The sequence below is a fragment of the Erpetoichthys calabaricus genome, chromosome 2, assembly GCF_900747795.2.
Source record: "Erpetoichthys calabaricus chromosome 2, fErpCal1.3, whole genome shotgun sequence".
NCBI lineage: Eukaryota > Metazoa > Chordata > Cladistia > Polypteriformes > Polypteridae > Erpetoichthys > Erpetoichthys calabaricus.
Window position 1 is genome coordinate 58,642,860 of NC_041395.2, and position 13,732 is coordinate 58,656,591.

Sequence of the window (13,732 nt, forward strand, 5' to 3'; positions counted from 1 at the left end):
TATCAAGGAAAATGTAAACAGTATATTTACTGTAGATGTGTAAAGGGCTCAGCAGCGATGGAATCAGTAATTTGATGATTTTTGAATCATATTTAGAATTTTGCTTTCATTTTGATATGATTATTTTATTTTGCATATTATGAAAAAATGTTTTCTTTTTAACGTGATTTTTTATGTCTAATGTATTTTTTTAATAATGTGAAGACTTTTGCCTTCGTTTTGATATGCATCAGCATGTTTGTGTTTCCGTAACAGAAAGAGGACAAGAGCTAAGATGCACTGCGCTAATTACCTGTATGTGCTGCGCTTTTTATGGTGATGACTCCATAATAATATAAATGATCAATAAAAAGCAGTCACGTGCAGCTTCTTCGAAATGAATGTGAATCTACAAATCCTTGTATTTTAAAAATGCCTTTTACACCTTCAGTGGAGGTAGAAAAGGACTCGGTTGTACCGAGAACATGATGTCATTCATGCTAATAGTCATTTTTTAAAGAGCTGCAATTTAAAAAAAAAAATCACAAAATCACAGTAGAAAATGCTCCCTTGCGAGTAGGTTATAGAGAACTTCGCAGTGCACATATAAAGTCTCTCCGCAGGTTCTTCTCTCTTGATTGCTGACATGATCACTCCCTGAGCTAATGAACACTCTAGCGCCTTTGATTCCGCAGCTGTGTGTATTATTATTAACTGAACACACGGATCACATGACGTTCCACTGGCAGGAGCGCAGCCTTCTAGCATTGGCGGCACTCGTCTTCCTGTTGACTGTAGCTCCCAGGCTCCAGTGTGAGCCCATGCCGGAGCGCACTGGTGCCCAGTATAACGCCACACAAGCCTTCGTCGTCTCGCGTCTCTCCGCCCAGCCGGCCGCTGCAAGTCGGCATTGCCAGTCGCTCTCCTTGAAGGCACGAATGGATAAATAAGGAACGAGAATGGCGGATAGAGAAAAAAGAAAACCTTCTCCGTCTGGATCCCCTTTTCTGGGATTGCAGATTGCGTCGCCGCCAAATTTCAGGTAAGCCTTCACGGGTCTGAACGATTACGCGGGGGTTTCCTCATAGTCTGTCTGCGCAATCGGCATGTCAGATGGGATTTTTACGGAAGAGTGGTATGTAATTTGTGGGAATTGAAGGTACAACGACTGATGATGTGATGCTTATTGCAACCTCCTTACCTTGCGCTGGTATAGAAGATTTATTTGATCGTCGGATTGTTGGCTCAAGCTGTGTGTTCAAGTTGTAGGGTGGCAGCGGTGGCGGCTTCAGGTACAAAGAAATTGTAGACACCTCCGCGCCGGGCATAAATACTATAGGTACGTCTGGACAAGCAGGTCAGGATATTAGAAGTATTACGTGCAGGAGGTTTACACAAGTGTGAGGGTGCCTGCCACTGTGAATGGTGCCAAAATCACAAATCAACCTGGACCGATCATGGAGAACTGCGGCGAGCACTTTAGAGATTTTCAACTGGAATTCGTTGAATTCAAAGCTGCGGGAGGCAGGTTAAGCGCGAGTACAGCCGGCAGCCTGCAGACTTACATTCAACTGGTTGCCGTTTTCACGTTTTAAAATTGTGACATATTATTTATCCTTATTTGTAAAAATTTACATCAACACAAATGTTGGAAGAATGATGCTGATCCGCGCATTTTGAATATATGTATGTAAAAAACGTTGTGGTGGTCGTTGTCACGTTTCAGTTTTCTTTGGGTTATGAAGGTCTTAATAAGAAGGGTCAGCAGTAAAGACGGTCTGTCGCACATCTGATGAGATGCAGGCTGGGTGTAAATAGTCGTTTTCACCAGCGCTGTTGTCAGCCAAGGATTCTACTGGGGCTGCGTCCAGGAAAGCAATTTACACACCCAGTCATGTTAGTGTACACCGGGGCGCCTGCATCGCGCAGCCTGCCAGCAGCAGGCTCTATTAAGAACGCGTTCGGTATTCATTAAAAACTGCCTGACCGAAGATGTGTGAGTGATCGGTGGGCGTTTTACGAGATAGTAACTGTTTCATGTAGAAAGGAAAAGAAACGTTTATAATTACAGGAGGACGCACTGTCTTGTTGCATTTCGTTTGCAAGGAAGATTGATATTGCATGTGGTGCTTGCTGTTTTTTGTAAAGACTTGGAGAGATTTTTTGTTTTAACTTTGTAATCTTGCATTTCTTTAACTTAGCATTTGGTAGTATTAGTGAGAATCATATCATAACAAATTGTGTTTTAGAACAACGTGAGAGCCTATGGAATGCAGCTTGATGTCAAAATTACCCCGCCGGGGAAAACATTGACGCTCTTTCTTTCTTTCTTTCTTTCTTTCTTTCTTTCTTTCTTTCTTTCTTTCTTTCTTGATCATGTTTTAAAAACAGTATACATTGAAAGCATATTTTAAATTTTAGATTTTGCTCAGTTTGTTTAAACTGCAGCCAACTGTAGTCAGCGATTTAAGGGGCATTGGCACTTTGTTATCAGATGCAATGGGACGGCGGAGCCAACACCAACCACTGCAGGAGGCAGGAGGTCACACTGAGCGAGGAGGGAGCTAGTGTGTGTGTTTGTGTGCGTGTGTGTGTGTGTGTGCCTGTGTGCGCGCGCGCGGTTTGTGTGTGTGAGAAGACGGAGCGCGCCGGTGCACACCGTTGATCGGCGAATATTATATTGTTTATTCCACCTCGATGTTCTGCAAGTCTATGTTTAATCGTCCTTAATGGGAATGAACTGTACACTGATGTTGATTGCACAGTAGATTTAAAATACAGAAGCGGTATAAATCAAAAGTGTGTGCAAAGAGCACGTATTGTTTTATTGCGATCTGAAGAAAAGATACATTTACATTGAGAATTTCTACTTACTGTTTCGAAATTAAAAAATAGTTTGCAATCCTGAATATCAAAAAATTATATCAAATTATATCAAAATTCTTTGCCATTACGTGAAGAACACGTTCTTTCTTTCTTTCTTTCTTTCTTTCTTTCTTTCTTTCTTTCTTTCTTTCTTTTAACAACAGCAACAGTACTAATAACTGACATGGCTGTTTGGTTAATTAGAGACGGCAAATTGTCCACGCATGAGTGAAGTTGTGCCCATGGACGCTTTACAGCATACAGCCCTGATAGGCTCCGCTCTGTGATTGGATAATAGGATCTTAATTAATATCGATTGATATTTGTGTCCGATAATGGAGTATTTCTGTTATTAATGAAAATATGATTTTTGTCATATTATTCATCAACACTTTAGGAAAATAATTACTTAAATCAAAATCAATGCAATGAAAGCTGTGACTTGGAAAGGTATCCAATGGTTTTCCGAATTCCCATGGGTAATATTTATCATTTTGATTCACCAAATGTCATCATTAGGCTATCTAAGCAAAGCGTTCATAGTTTTTTTTTTTTTGTTTGTTTTTTTTGTTTTTTACTACCTGCTCACTGTTAAAAATAATGGTTCTTTATTGGGTTGTGTGGTTCCCTTTAGAGTTATTGCTTGACCAACAACATTTATTTCTATAGCATGCTTTCATACAAATGATGTAGCTCAAAGTGGCTTTACAAGATGAACAAAGAATAAAGAAAAAAAATAAAAATTAAGCAATACTAATTAACAAAGAATAAAGTAAGGTCCAATGTCCAGGATGGACAAAAAAAAACAAAATCTGCAGGGGTTCCAAGGCCATGAGACCACCCAGCCCCCACTAGGCATTCTACTTAACATAAATGATCTAAATCAGTCCTCATGGTTTTCAGGCTTCACATGGAAGAACTTGATGATGATGGTCACGTGGACCTCTGGCCTTCAATCCATCAATGTAGGGACTGCACAGAGCTTTGATCAGGTGGTGGTGGAGAATAGCAGAGACAGTAGGGGTTAGTACAGATTTTCTAACTGTACACTATTCCAGAGTTTAGGCGCATAACAGCAGAAGGCTGCCTCACCACTTCTTTTAAATTAAGCTCTTGGAATTATAAGCAGACACTTATTATAAGATCTAAGGTTACGATTTGTAATGTAAGGTGTAAGGCATTCTGAGATATAGGATGGAGCGAGGCTTTGTAAACCAGTGGGTAACCAATGTAGTGACATCAAAACTGGAGAGATGTGCTCGGATTTTCTTTTCCTAGTTAAGATTCTGGCAGCTGCATTCTTCATTAGTTGCAATCGATTGATGTCTGTTTTGGATAGTACCGAGAGGAGTGCATTGCAGTAATCTAGTTGACTAAAAACAAAAGCATGGAGAAATTTTTCAGCATCTTACAAAGTTATAAGGGGTGAAAAAATACTGTCATAGTAATCTGATTAATATGTGATTTAAAATTGAGGTCAGTCAATAATTACCCCTAAATTCTTTACCTCTGTCTTAACTTTCAAGCCTAATTGATCAAGTTTATTTCTAATACCCTCATTATATCCATTTTTGCCAGTCACTAAGATTTCCAATTTCTCCTTATTTAGTGTGAGAAAACTACTGCTCATCCATTCAGAAACACAAGTAAGTCATTGTGTCAGTGAATCAAGAGTGTTGGGATCATCAGGTGCTATTGATAAATACAGTTGTGTGTCATCAGCATAGCTGTGGTAGCTCACATTATGCCCTGAGACATAATCTGACCTAATGGAAGCATGTAATTGAAAAGAACAGCGAACCCAGGATAGAGCCTTGTGGAGCACCATATAGAATATCATGTGTCATAGAAGTAGAATCACCACAACTAACAAAGAATTTTCTACCTGCCAGGTAGGATTCAAATTAATTTAAGACACTGCCAGAGAGGCCCACCCATTGACTAAGGCGATTTCTAAGAATATTGTGATCAATGATATCGAATGCGGCACTCAGATCTAAGAGGATGAGAACAGATAAACGGCCTCTGTCTGCATTTACCCGCAAATCATTTACTACTTTAACGAGCACAGTTTCTGTACTGTGATTTGTTCTGAAACCTGACAAACTTATCAAGAATAGCATGTTTATTCAAGTGATCATTTAGCTGCATAATGACTGCCTTCTCTGGGATTTTACTTAAGAAAGGCAGGTTAGAAATGGGTCTAAAATGTTCAAAAACAGAGGAGTCGAGATTTTTTTTTTTGAGCCGGGGTTTAACAACAGCAGTCTTAAGATAGTCTGGGAAGATCTCCAGACCAAGCACCATTTTGTTCTGGGAAGGTTTCTTTGCATATGAAGTTGGTTCTTTGTACTTTGATAAACTTTCTAAATGTAGAAAAAAATGAAATCTTTAATATTTGGTAGGCTATACCTAGTAGATCACTATCAGATTAAGAAAACCTGGACATAGCCTGTGTTATTGTATGTAACAAGAGTCCATTTAAAATTATGAGCCATTGGTATTTCACAAATCTCTTACGATCTATTCATGGCTACTGCATGTATGAAGCCTGTTATGGATCTAAATAAACAGATTTCTCGAATATTTATGTGAATGGGTCTTTTGGGAAATAAAGGTTCTGCAATGGCATCGCTCTGAAGAACTGCTCTGGCATCTTTATTTTTTAGAGTGTGCAGGACTTCTACCAACTGATATCATTTCTGTTCATTCCTTAAAAATAGTAATCATATTGCAGATTTAATCTCAAAGAAAAGACAACAATTGTAAGAACATTCTGAAATGATTTATTTAATTCTGGGTTTCAGTTCATAGATTTTGCATTTCTCCCTATGTTCACATGGGTTTCCTCTATGTGCTCTGATTTCCTTCTACAGCTCAAAAACATGCAGGTTAGGTGGACTGGCACTGTTAAATTTGCCCTAATGTGTGTGTGTGTGTGTGTGTTCACCCTGTGATGAGCTAGCTCCCCATGCAGGAATTTCACCCAGTCCATCATGGGATAGGCTCCATCTTTCCTGTGACCCTGCGCTGGGTATACAGGTTTATGAAATGGGTGGATAATCATACTGATGATGTATCATGTCATGACCAAAGCTATTTCCATGAGTGGTGGTTTTCAAATCCTTAATTCAGAAGGGTGGTGCAGATCAGTGTGGAAATTACTCATCAACCTAGTGTCAGGTTTTTCTGTTTCTTTCATAATCATTATTTGGTAAGTAGGTTAACTGATTCTTCTAGCTTTCTAATTGTATTATCCAGTTCAGGGATACGAAGGGCTAGTGACCCTTGCAGCAAAACTGGGCATGAACCCTGGATGGGGTGCTGGTCCATTTCTGGACATGCCTGCACATGCATGTTGTTCGTACAGGTAATTTATGCATGCTCACTACTTTCTGTTATATGGTCATAGGCAGCTTGAGCAGGTGTATAATTTAATGTGCTTTAATGCCTTCCTTCTTACTTTGCTAAACATGTGCATGAAAGGCTCTTCAACTGTAAAGCACAATGATATTTCCTGAACTGGTCAAACAAACCTTAATAATCAACAAAAAGCTGGAGAGAATGAAAGGCCATAAAAAACATTTGAAATAAATAGGTTAATAGAACTGATATCATAATGCATATGCCAATACATGGAAGGGAGCATTTTTAAAGATCAGCCTTCCCTTGTTTTGATAACAGGATTCTGATGCACCCATTTTGCACAAGCCTATTTTTTTCTTCCTGCATTTTATTTCATTAACTCTTACGCTTTTTCGATTATACTTTCTTAACCCTAGAGCCACGACTAAAGCCATATCTACTCAGTTATGTTTTTTCAAGTCTTTGATTCAGTAGAGCAGCACAGATCAATGTGACAATTACATATTGACTCAGTTTCTGATTTTTCTGTGTTTTCAAATTTCAGCAGAGTAAACAGAAGCCATGATGCAACAGATCTAGGGTACTCAAGTTTCTCTGCCATGGTTTTCATTTTAACCCTCCCAGTTGTACTGTAATATCAATGTCTGTCTATAGGTGTTCCAATAAACTATTACAAAATAATAACTTCTGTTGAATCAGTTTTAGAAGATTTTGGCACATTCTCCTGGTAGTGACAGGAAAATTTTGCAAGACTTTAAAATGAACTGTTTCTACATGCTTATTCCTCTAAGTAACAATCAAGTTAAGCCAATATCGCGTTACACGAGTTCAAGTTGGAGGGGATGTCAGATTTGATGACTACAGTTGCTGATCTCACCGCCTGAGTATGCAATTTTACATAACTAGACATTACAGGTAGGTCAAATTAGATGATTGTATGTATCATTGTCTAAGTACTGCACACTCACAGAGCTGGTGGCTGTATGAAAGCTGTACAAGTACAGTGAGTTCAGAAGCAGTTTCGGCCCCCTTTTTCTATTTTTCATTCTGTTGTAGTATGTAAATTACAAGACATCAGACAGATGAGCCTCTTTTCTGTTTAAGAGGTCAAAAACATCCGTGTTCCTTACTGTTTGTTGCTGCATTATATTTATAAGCATTGAACATCTTGGTGAGTGCTCATAGGTTGTCATCTCTCAGACACACACAAGCCTGCACTTCCAACTCTGGATGAATGGTAGACTAGTTGGATTCACTGGGTATTTCACAGTACATGACCGGTGGTCATGGGATTACATTGTGACTGCCGTTTACTCGCTAAGATTATGTAAATGAAGTTTGAGACTGAAAATCAGTAGAAAAGTCATTTAATGTGGCAGGGATTTTGCTTAAAGTGGCATTTAGAGGCGTCAAGTTTCCCAAGCTTCCCTACACTAAGTTTTATTATAAGCCCCTGAAGACAAAGAGATAAAAATGTCTTATTTAGACTATTTAAGAAATGTACTCTTGTTCTGGAACCACTGTCTTGGTGAAAAAAACGATTGTCCTTAGTTCTGCTAAGGAGTGCTGTTTCTGTCACCTAGCTTGTTTGTTTAACATGTGCCTACTGGATTAAATATGAAGTGCAATCATTCTCATGCTATTAGAAAGACTGTTGATTGGTTCAAGTACCATATCTAAAAGTTCATTCTTCTGATAGGATTAAAGTCAGTGTTGAGACCACCTCCATAAATCTGTTGGAACTACTGCAGTGCCATCACTGTCCATGTGCCCACATATATCAACGGGATGCTTTCAGACATAACAGAGAGTGAGTGGAGCTCAGGTCTTTACCATAGGGGATTGGAATCTGTGGTCCACAAACTGTGTTCTGTTTTATAAAATGGTTGGAGAAGGAATGTAATACATTGAACACAAAAAGGGGAATTCTGTAGTTATTATGCATTCATTACATTCATTTCAAATGAAAGCCAGAACATTCTCTATTTCTGAAGATACCCTGCAGCTTAATGTGTGACAAAAATTGCTCTTCTTGGCTACAAACACACATCAGAGATAAGGTCATGGTTGATATTTATTAAATAAACCACTAGCACATGCAAAGAAGAAAAAATACAGTAACACATGATACTAGTTAAATTAAACATTGTTCTTCAGGGCACACTTGCTGGACCTTTGGACGGGCTACACACAATTACATATTTTTTGTCTCTTTTACTAACTGCAGTTTTTTGCTCTCCAGATGGTCTCCTAAAAAGGGATACCCACCCAATGCCCACCCACCCATCTTAGATTACACATGTGCTCAAGTGCACTAGGCAATTAACTGAGTTGTTAAAGACAATTGTAGTTGCTATGGGAGAGATACAGTATGATAAGAAGAACACACATGTAACCAAATAAATCAGTCCATCCTTCTTGTGTCCACTCACCCATTTTCTGAACCTACTAAGTCCAAAATGGTGTGGCAGAGTGGGGAACCCGAAAGTATCCCAGTAGATTCAGGCACAAAATGGAAATCACCTCTGTTAGGCATACTTACCATGTATGTGTTTGGGACGTGGGATCATTAGAACCTAAGAAATGTGACAGAACCATTCACTCCATCAAGTTTATCTGGCTTCCATGAGGAGTACATGCAAACCCAACATTAAAAGTGGGTAGGGTGAGAATCACACGTCAGCCTCTGAAGCTGTAAGGAAGAAACAGTCGGCTACATTATCATAATATCTGCATCGTGTGACAAAATGTGTAAGAGAGCAACATCACTTGTGTAATTCACACATGAACTTTTGTTTTGATTCCGTATGGCTCAATACTAACAGAAAAAAATCACAAGAGTACTATCCATGTGTGCCTTTCATGATCTTCACACAATTCTGGTAGTGGTTGCTATTAATGCTACCCAAGTGTTAATTTGCAGCCAAGGCCATTGTTTTATTCCTAGGCCGCCCTCCAATGCTGCTGCTGCCACCACCTGGATCTTCCATAGCTCTTTCCATTCATCTCCATTTGCTCCAATCTGCTTCACATACTGCCTGCCTTATTTTTTCCCACTGCTTATTTTGGGTGAGAGGTGACACCATTTACATTCACTTTCCCAAACTCCATAAAGTGATCCAATGCAGGATCTTATTGGTGATTTTCTGGCAGCCCTACACCCAGACAAATAGGCTTTTATGAAAAAAGATTCTTTAACATCAAAGTGAAAACAGATTATATATACAGATTTTATATATATATATATAATATATATATAGTGAAAAAGGCGCTATATAGGCACCCAACCTGACACAGATTTCACATGGAGGCACATGCAAAATAAACAAATTATTTATTTTTTTCTTCACCTGTGGGTGCATGTCTTCCCCGTGTCTCATAGGCAGTACACAGCCCCCAAGCACCAACACCATGTAAAACACACAAATAAGCACTCTCTCTTCCTCCACCACTCCTCCCTGGCAACCTTGTCCTCCTCCTCCCAATTCTGGCTCCCAGAGTGGTGGCTGCTGGACCCTTTTATAGTTCACCTGGAAGTGCTCCAGGTGCTTGATTGCCGTGTTCCGGCTGCACTTCTGGGTGTGGTGAATATGTTGCCCATGAACAGACACTTGGACATAAATCCAGCATATGCCAACTTAAGAAGGACATGTACACAATAATTAAACTATACAACCCCCCCCCCTTGATCATACTGACATAGTCACCTCCACCCAACCCCCCCACTGAATGTGTTGCTATATATTGCCTTTGTAAGTCTAAGCATTATCCTCTGATGAAGACCCCTGATAGGGTTGAAAGCTCAGGAATAAAACTATTTTATGATACGTGATTCGTTTTTTCTCCCTTCGTGGATCTCCAACTGCAAATATATATATATATATATATAAATGTATTTTTATTTAATTTACCACTGTGATTGATTAACTGTAGAGAGCAGGGTTTCATTTTGAAATTCTAAAACCCTTCTTACAGACAGCATCCATCTGTCCATTTCCAAATTTGATTTTATCCCTTCTGTTATTGCTTGATGACTGCCACACTCGACAGTTGTGCCAATTCACAGTTCATGGGTAAACGTTGAATAATCATAAGCTGGTGAGAGACACTGTGGCTATTCATGCAGACATGCTTCACTATGACACTTTGACAACTTGGAGCTAAAGTGGGCATTTCTGTTGCATGAGTGGCAAAAATAATGCAGAGTGTCAGTGCTTTATTTTGAAAGAAATACTCAAATAATTAAATATGTGATGTATAGTTATTGTTATTTACAGAATTAATGCTACAAGAGACAGCTACCTAAGGCAATAAGCTCAAGCTTTATTTTCCATGTATTAATCTAATATCTAAAGGCCATGGCACATTAGACTATTTTCCCAATGATTTTCAGTCAAGAGCTTCATTTACATCATCTTAGTAGTTCACTTTGGGGGCATTCAGTGATGCATTCCCATGTAGACCAGCGTCTCACTCCAACTAGTCCACAAGTCACTCTGATAAAATCAAACAGGCTTTTTTTTTCTTTCTTTTTTTTAGTTTGACTATGAAGTCATTTGTTGTATAAGTTTGACTTGGATGTATGCAATGTTATTTTCATTAAATAAAATAAATAAATAAATAAAAAATTAAAACTGGATTGATTTTGTCTTTTCCTAGTGGAACAGTCCCTGTGTGCACGAGAGCTGACAATCAATGATTGTTCATACAGAAGTAAAACACACACAATGCAGAGATGAGGAATAAAGACATGGGACTTTTAGACCTCATATGCAGAAGATAAGCTTGTCTGTTTGATGTCTTATGTTTTATGTACCACAATAGAATGGAAAAAAGAAAGGTGCTATATAAATAAAATGTGTTACTGTATTATAAATGTCAGGAAAAGGGGTGGACATGACTGTATCAAAAAGGCATCAGACAGTCACTAAATTTGACGTGCCTATTGATTTTCAGTTGTGTAAATTTACATGGTCCAGTGATAAGATCAGTAAGGCTGTCAGCAAGTCTGACATACCCACTGACTAGAAGTCTTATATCGTGATATTGGCTTAAGTCCGCTTATTTGAAACCTGCCCTTTACTGGACACCAGTTCATCCATCACAAGATATTCTCATAAGAACAGAAACCACAGTCATGGATACTGGGCGAATTTAGAAATTAACATAAAATACAAATGTTTAGGATTTGAGAAGAAAAGTGAAAAATGCATGTAGAAGCACAAAATGTTTAAACTCCCCACAGGCATTGATTTGCCTGGTATTTGAACTCATATTCCCAGAGATGCTAGTTTTTCATTCTGAATAAGTGCTGCTTTTCTTGCTTACTAAATCTTTCTCTCTCTCTCTCTGTATATATATATATATATATATATATATATATATATATATATATATATATATATATATATATATATACTAGGGGCTGAGCCCCCTACTCGCTTCGCTCGCCAACCCCACAACCCCCACCCCCGGGGGCGCGCTTCACGCTAGCCATTTCACGTCTCTGCCGCTTGCATTGTGAAGGAGGAAGGGGGGCTGAACGTACGCTAAGGACGGATCAGCTGCTGACTTGCTGCTACCTGCTACCGAGCTGCGTGATCTGCATGTTGCGCTGCGCGACAATCATTTAAAAGCCTGTATAGCAGCTGTCCTTTTGTCTCACTTCCTTGTCTCGTGGGACGTTAAAGTGTCTCCAAGAAATTATTTGTAAGTAGGGTGTGACATGCAAGAAGTCTCACAGGACTTCAAAGTGTCTCCACGAGATGATCATGTCTCGACCCAAAATTTTTTTATAATTATATATATATATATATATATATATATATATATATATTGTATATATAAGTCAATGTGTGTGTGTGTGTGTGTGTTTGTATGTATGTTCCAGCGTCACTTCTGAACGGCTGAAGCGATTTTCATGATACAGTCGACCCTTGACTTACGAACTCAATTCGTTCGCAAGGGCTGGTTGTAACTCAAGTTGGTTGTAAGTCAAGACTATTTTTCCCATAAGAAATAATGGAAATACCCATAATGCGTTCCGAACCCCCCACAGCAACACTTACACTCTCATATTTCCGCACAATTTCCTTTTTGTTTCGATTGTGATCGCTTTCTTTACCTTTCTTCCTTAGCAATTATCGAAAAAAATTATATAAATCACTGCACTGACCGAAATTACGTCCATAAACACATGTATCAGGGCTCCGACTAACACTTACGAACGCTCTCGGCTGTTTGTTTACAATCGCACAAGCAGATACACGTGACCGCATTCAAGTCATAACGCAAGATGTTGGTCGTAAATCAAAAGGAAAATTTTGTTCGTAAATCAAGTTGTTCGCATATCAGGCCGGTCGTATATCAAGGGTCGACTGTACTTGGTACACATGTTTCTCATTGGTCAACTAAAAATACTGTAGGATGAAATCAACTCTAACCCACCCCCTTCTGGGTACAGTGGGGGGTGATCTTGTGGTCTTGTATGCCTGTTATCATCCAGTTGACACTCGGAATGACCACCAGAGGGCGAACTGGAGGTGACTGCCAGTATTCTTTATGTTTAAGCAGCACCGCACCCCTTTGCTTTTGAAATAAAATAGAGTTGGCCAGTTCCGAGCGTAAACTGGATGATAACATATGTATAAGACCGCAAGACAAGCACATTAGTGAGTCTTCATTGTTTGTTAATTTTTTTTTATTTTTAAAGTTGTGTTTTTTTTTAATTATATTTTTCTCAAACAATTAAAAAAAAACAAAAAAAAAAACACTTCACTTTCCTCCCGGGCAATGCCGTGTATTTCAGCTATAGCTAGTATCAAATATATTCAAGGAAGGGAACTGTGACCAGCATAGATTATTTAAAACAAAACAGAGCAAAATGTATGCTAGTAATAATGGATAATAGTCAGACAATGAAGTTATTTATGTTTTCAAGATTCACACCCACTTAACAAAGGAACTTGCTGGTGATGCCATTTGTGAGAATATCATGGTAAGGGCTGATTGATACTTGATGCATCTATGAGGGTTGCGAGGGCCACATTGCATGAACAGACATACTCAAGGGTTGTGTGTGATTTTCGTTTGCTGTGTGTGAGCATCCAAAATGTTCAAACTATAAAGTGTGGATGCGGACACTTTGAGGAGATAATAGTGGCTGAGGTGTGGTGAGAGAAACATCTCTGGGACTCCTCAATGAGAGACCACAGGGACAATGACATGGCACTTCATCCACAGAAGCATTAAACTCTTTACATTGCTGGTGCATCTATTTAAACTGCTTTAAAATAACAAAGAAACATTTTTTAATGATATTGATAATCCATCCATCCATCCATCCATTTTCCAACCCGCTGAATCCGAACACAGGGTCACGGGGGTCTGCTGGAGCCAATCCCAGCCAACACAGGGCACAAGGCAGGAACCAATCCCGGGCAGGGTGCCAACCCACCGCAGGATATTGATAATTCATTTGCCAAATACAATTTCTTGCATTAGGAATTTTTAGTACAGTATA

The 13,732-nt window shown here is 39.0% G+C and overlaps 1 protein-coding gene across 1 annotated transcript in view; it reads left to right on the forward strand.

Annotated features, from left to right (window-relative positions):
• The first annotated feature begins 612 nt into the window (after positions 1-612).
• Positions 613-13,732, forward strand: part of mapk8ip1a (mitogen-activated protein kinase 8 interacting protein 1a) — a 277,120-nt gene continuing 264,000 nt past the window's right edge. Inside the window, exon 1 of the mRNA XM_028793829.2 lies at positions 613-1,021. Coding sequence (XP_028649662.1) covers positions 939-1,021 — 83 coding nt within the window. The 5' untranslated portion in view covers positions 613-938. The remainder of the gene's footprint in view (positions 1,022-13,732) is intronic.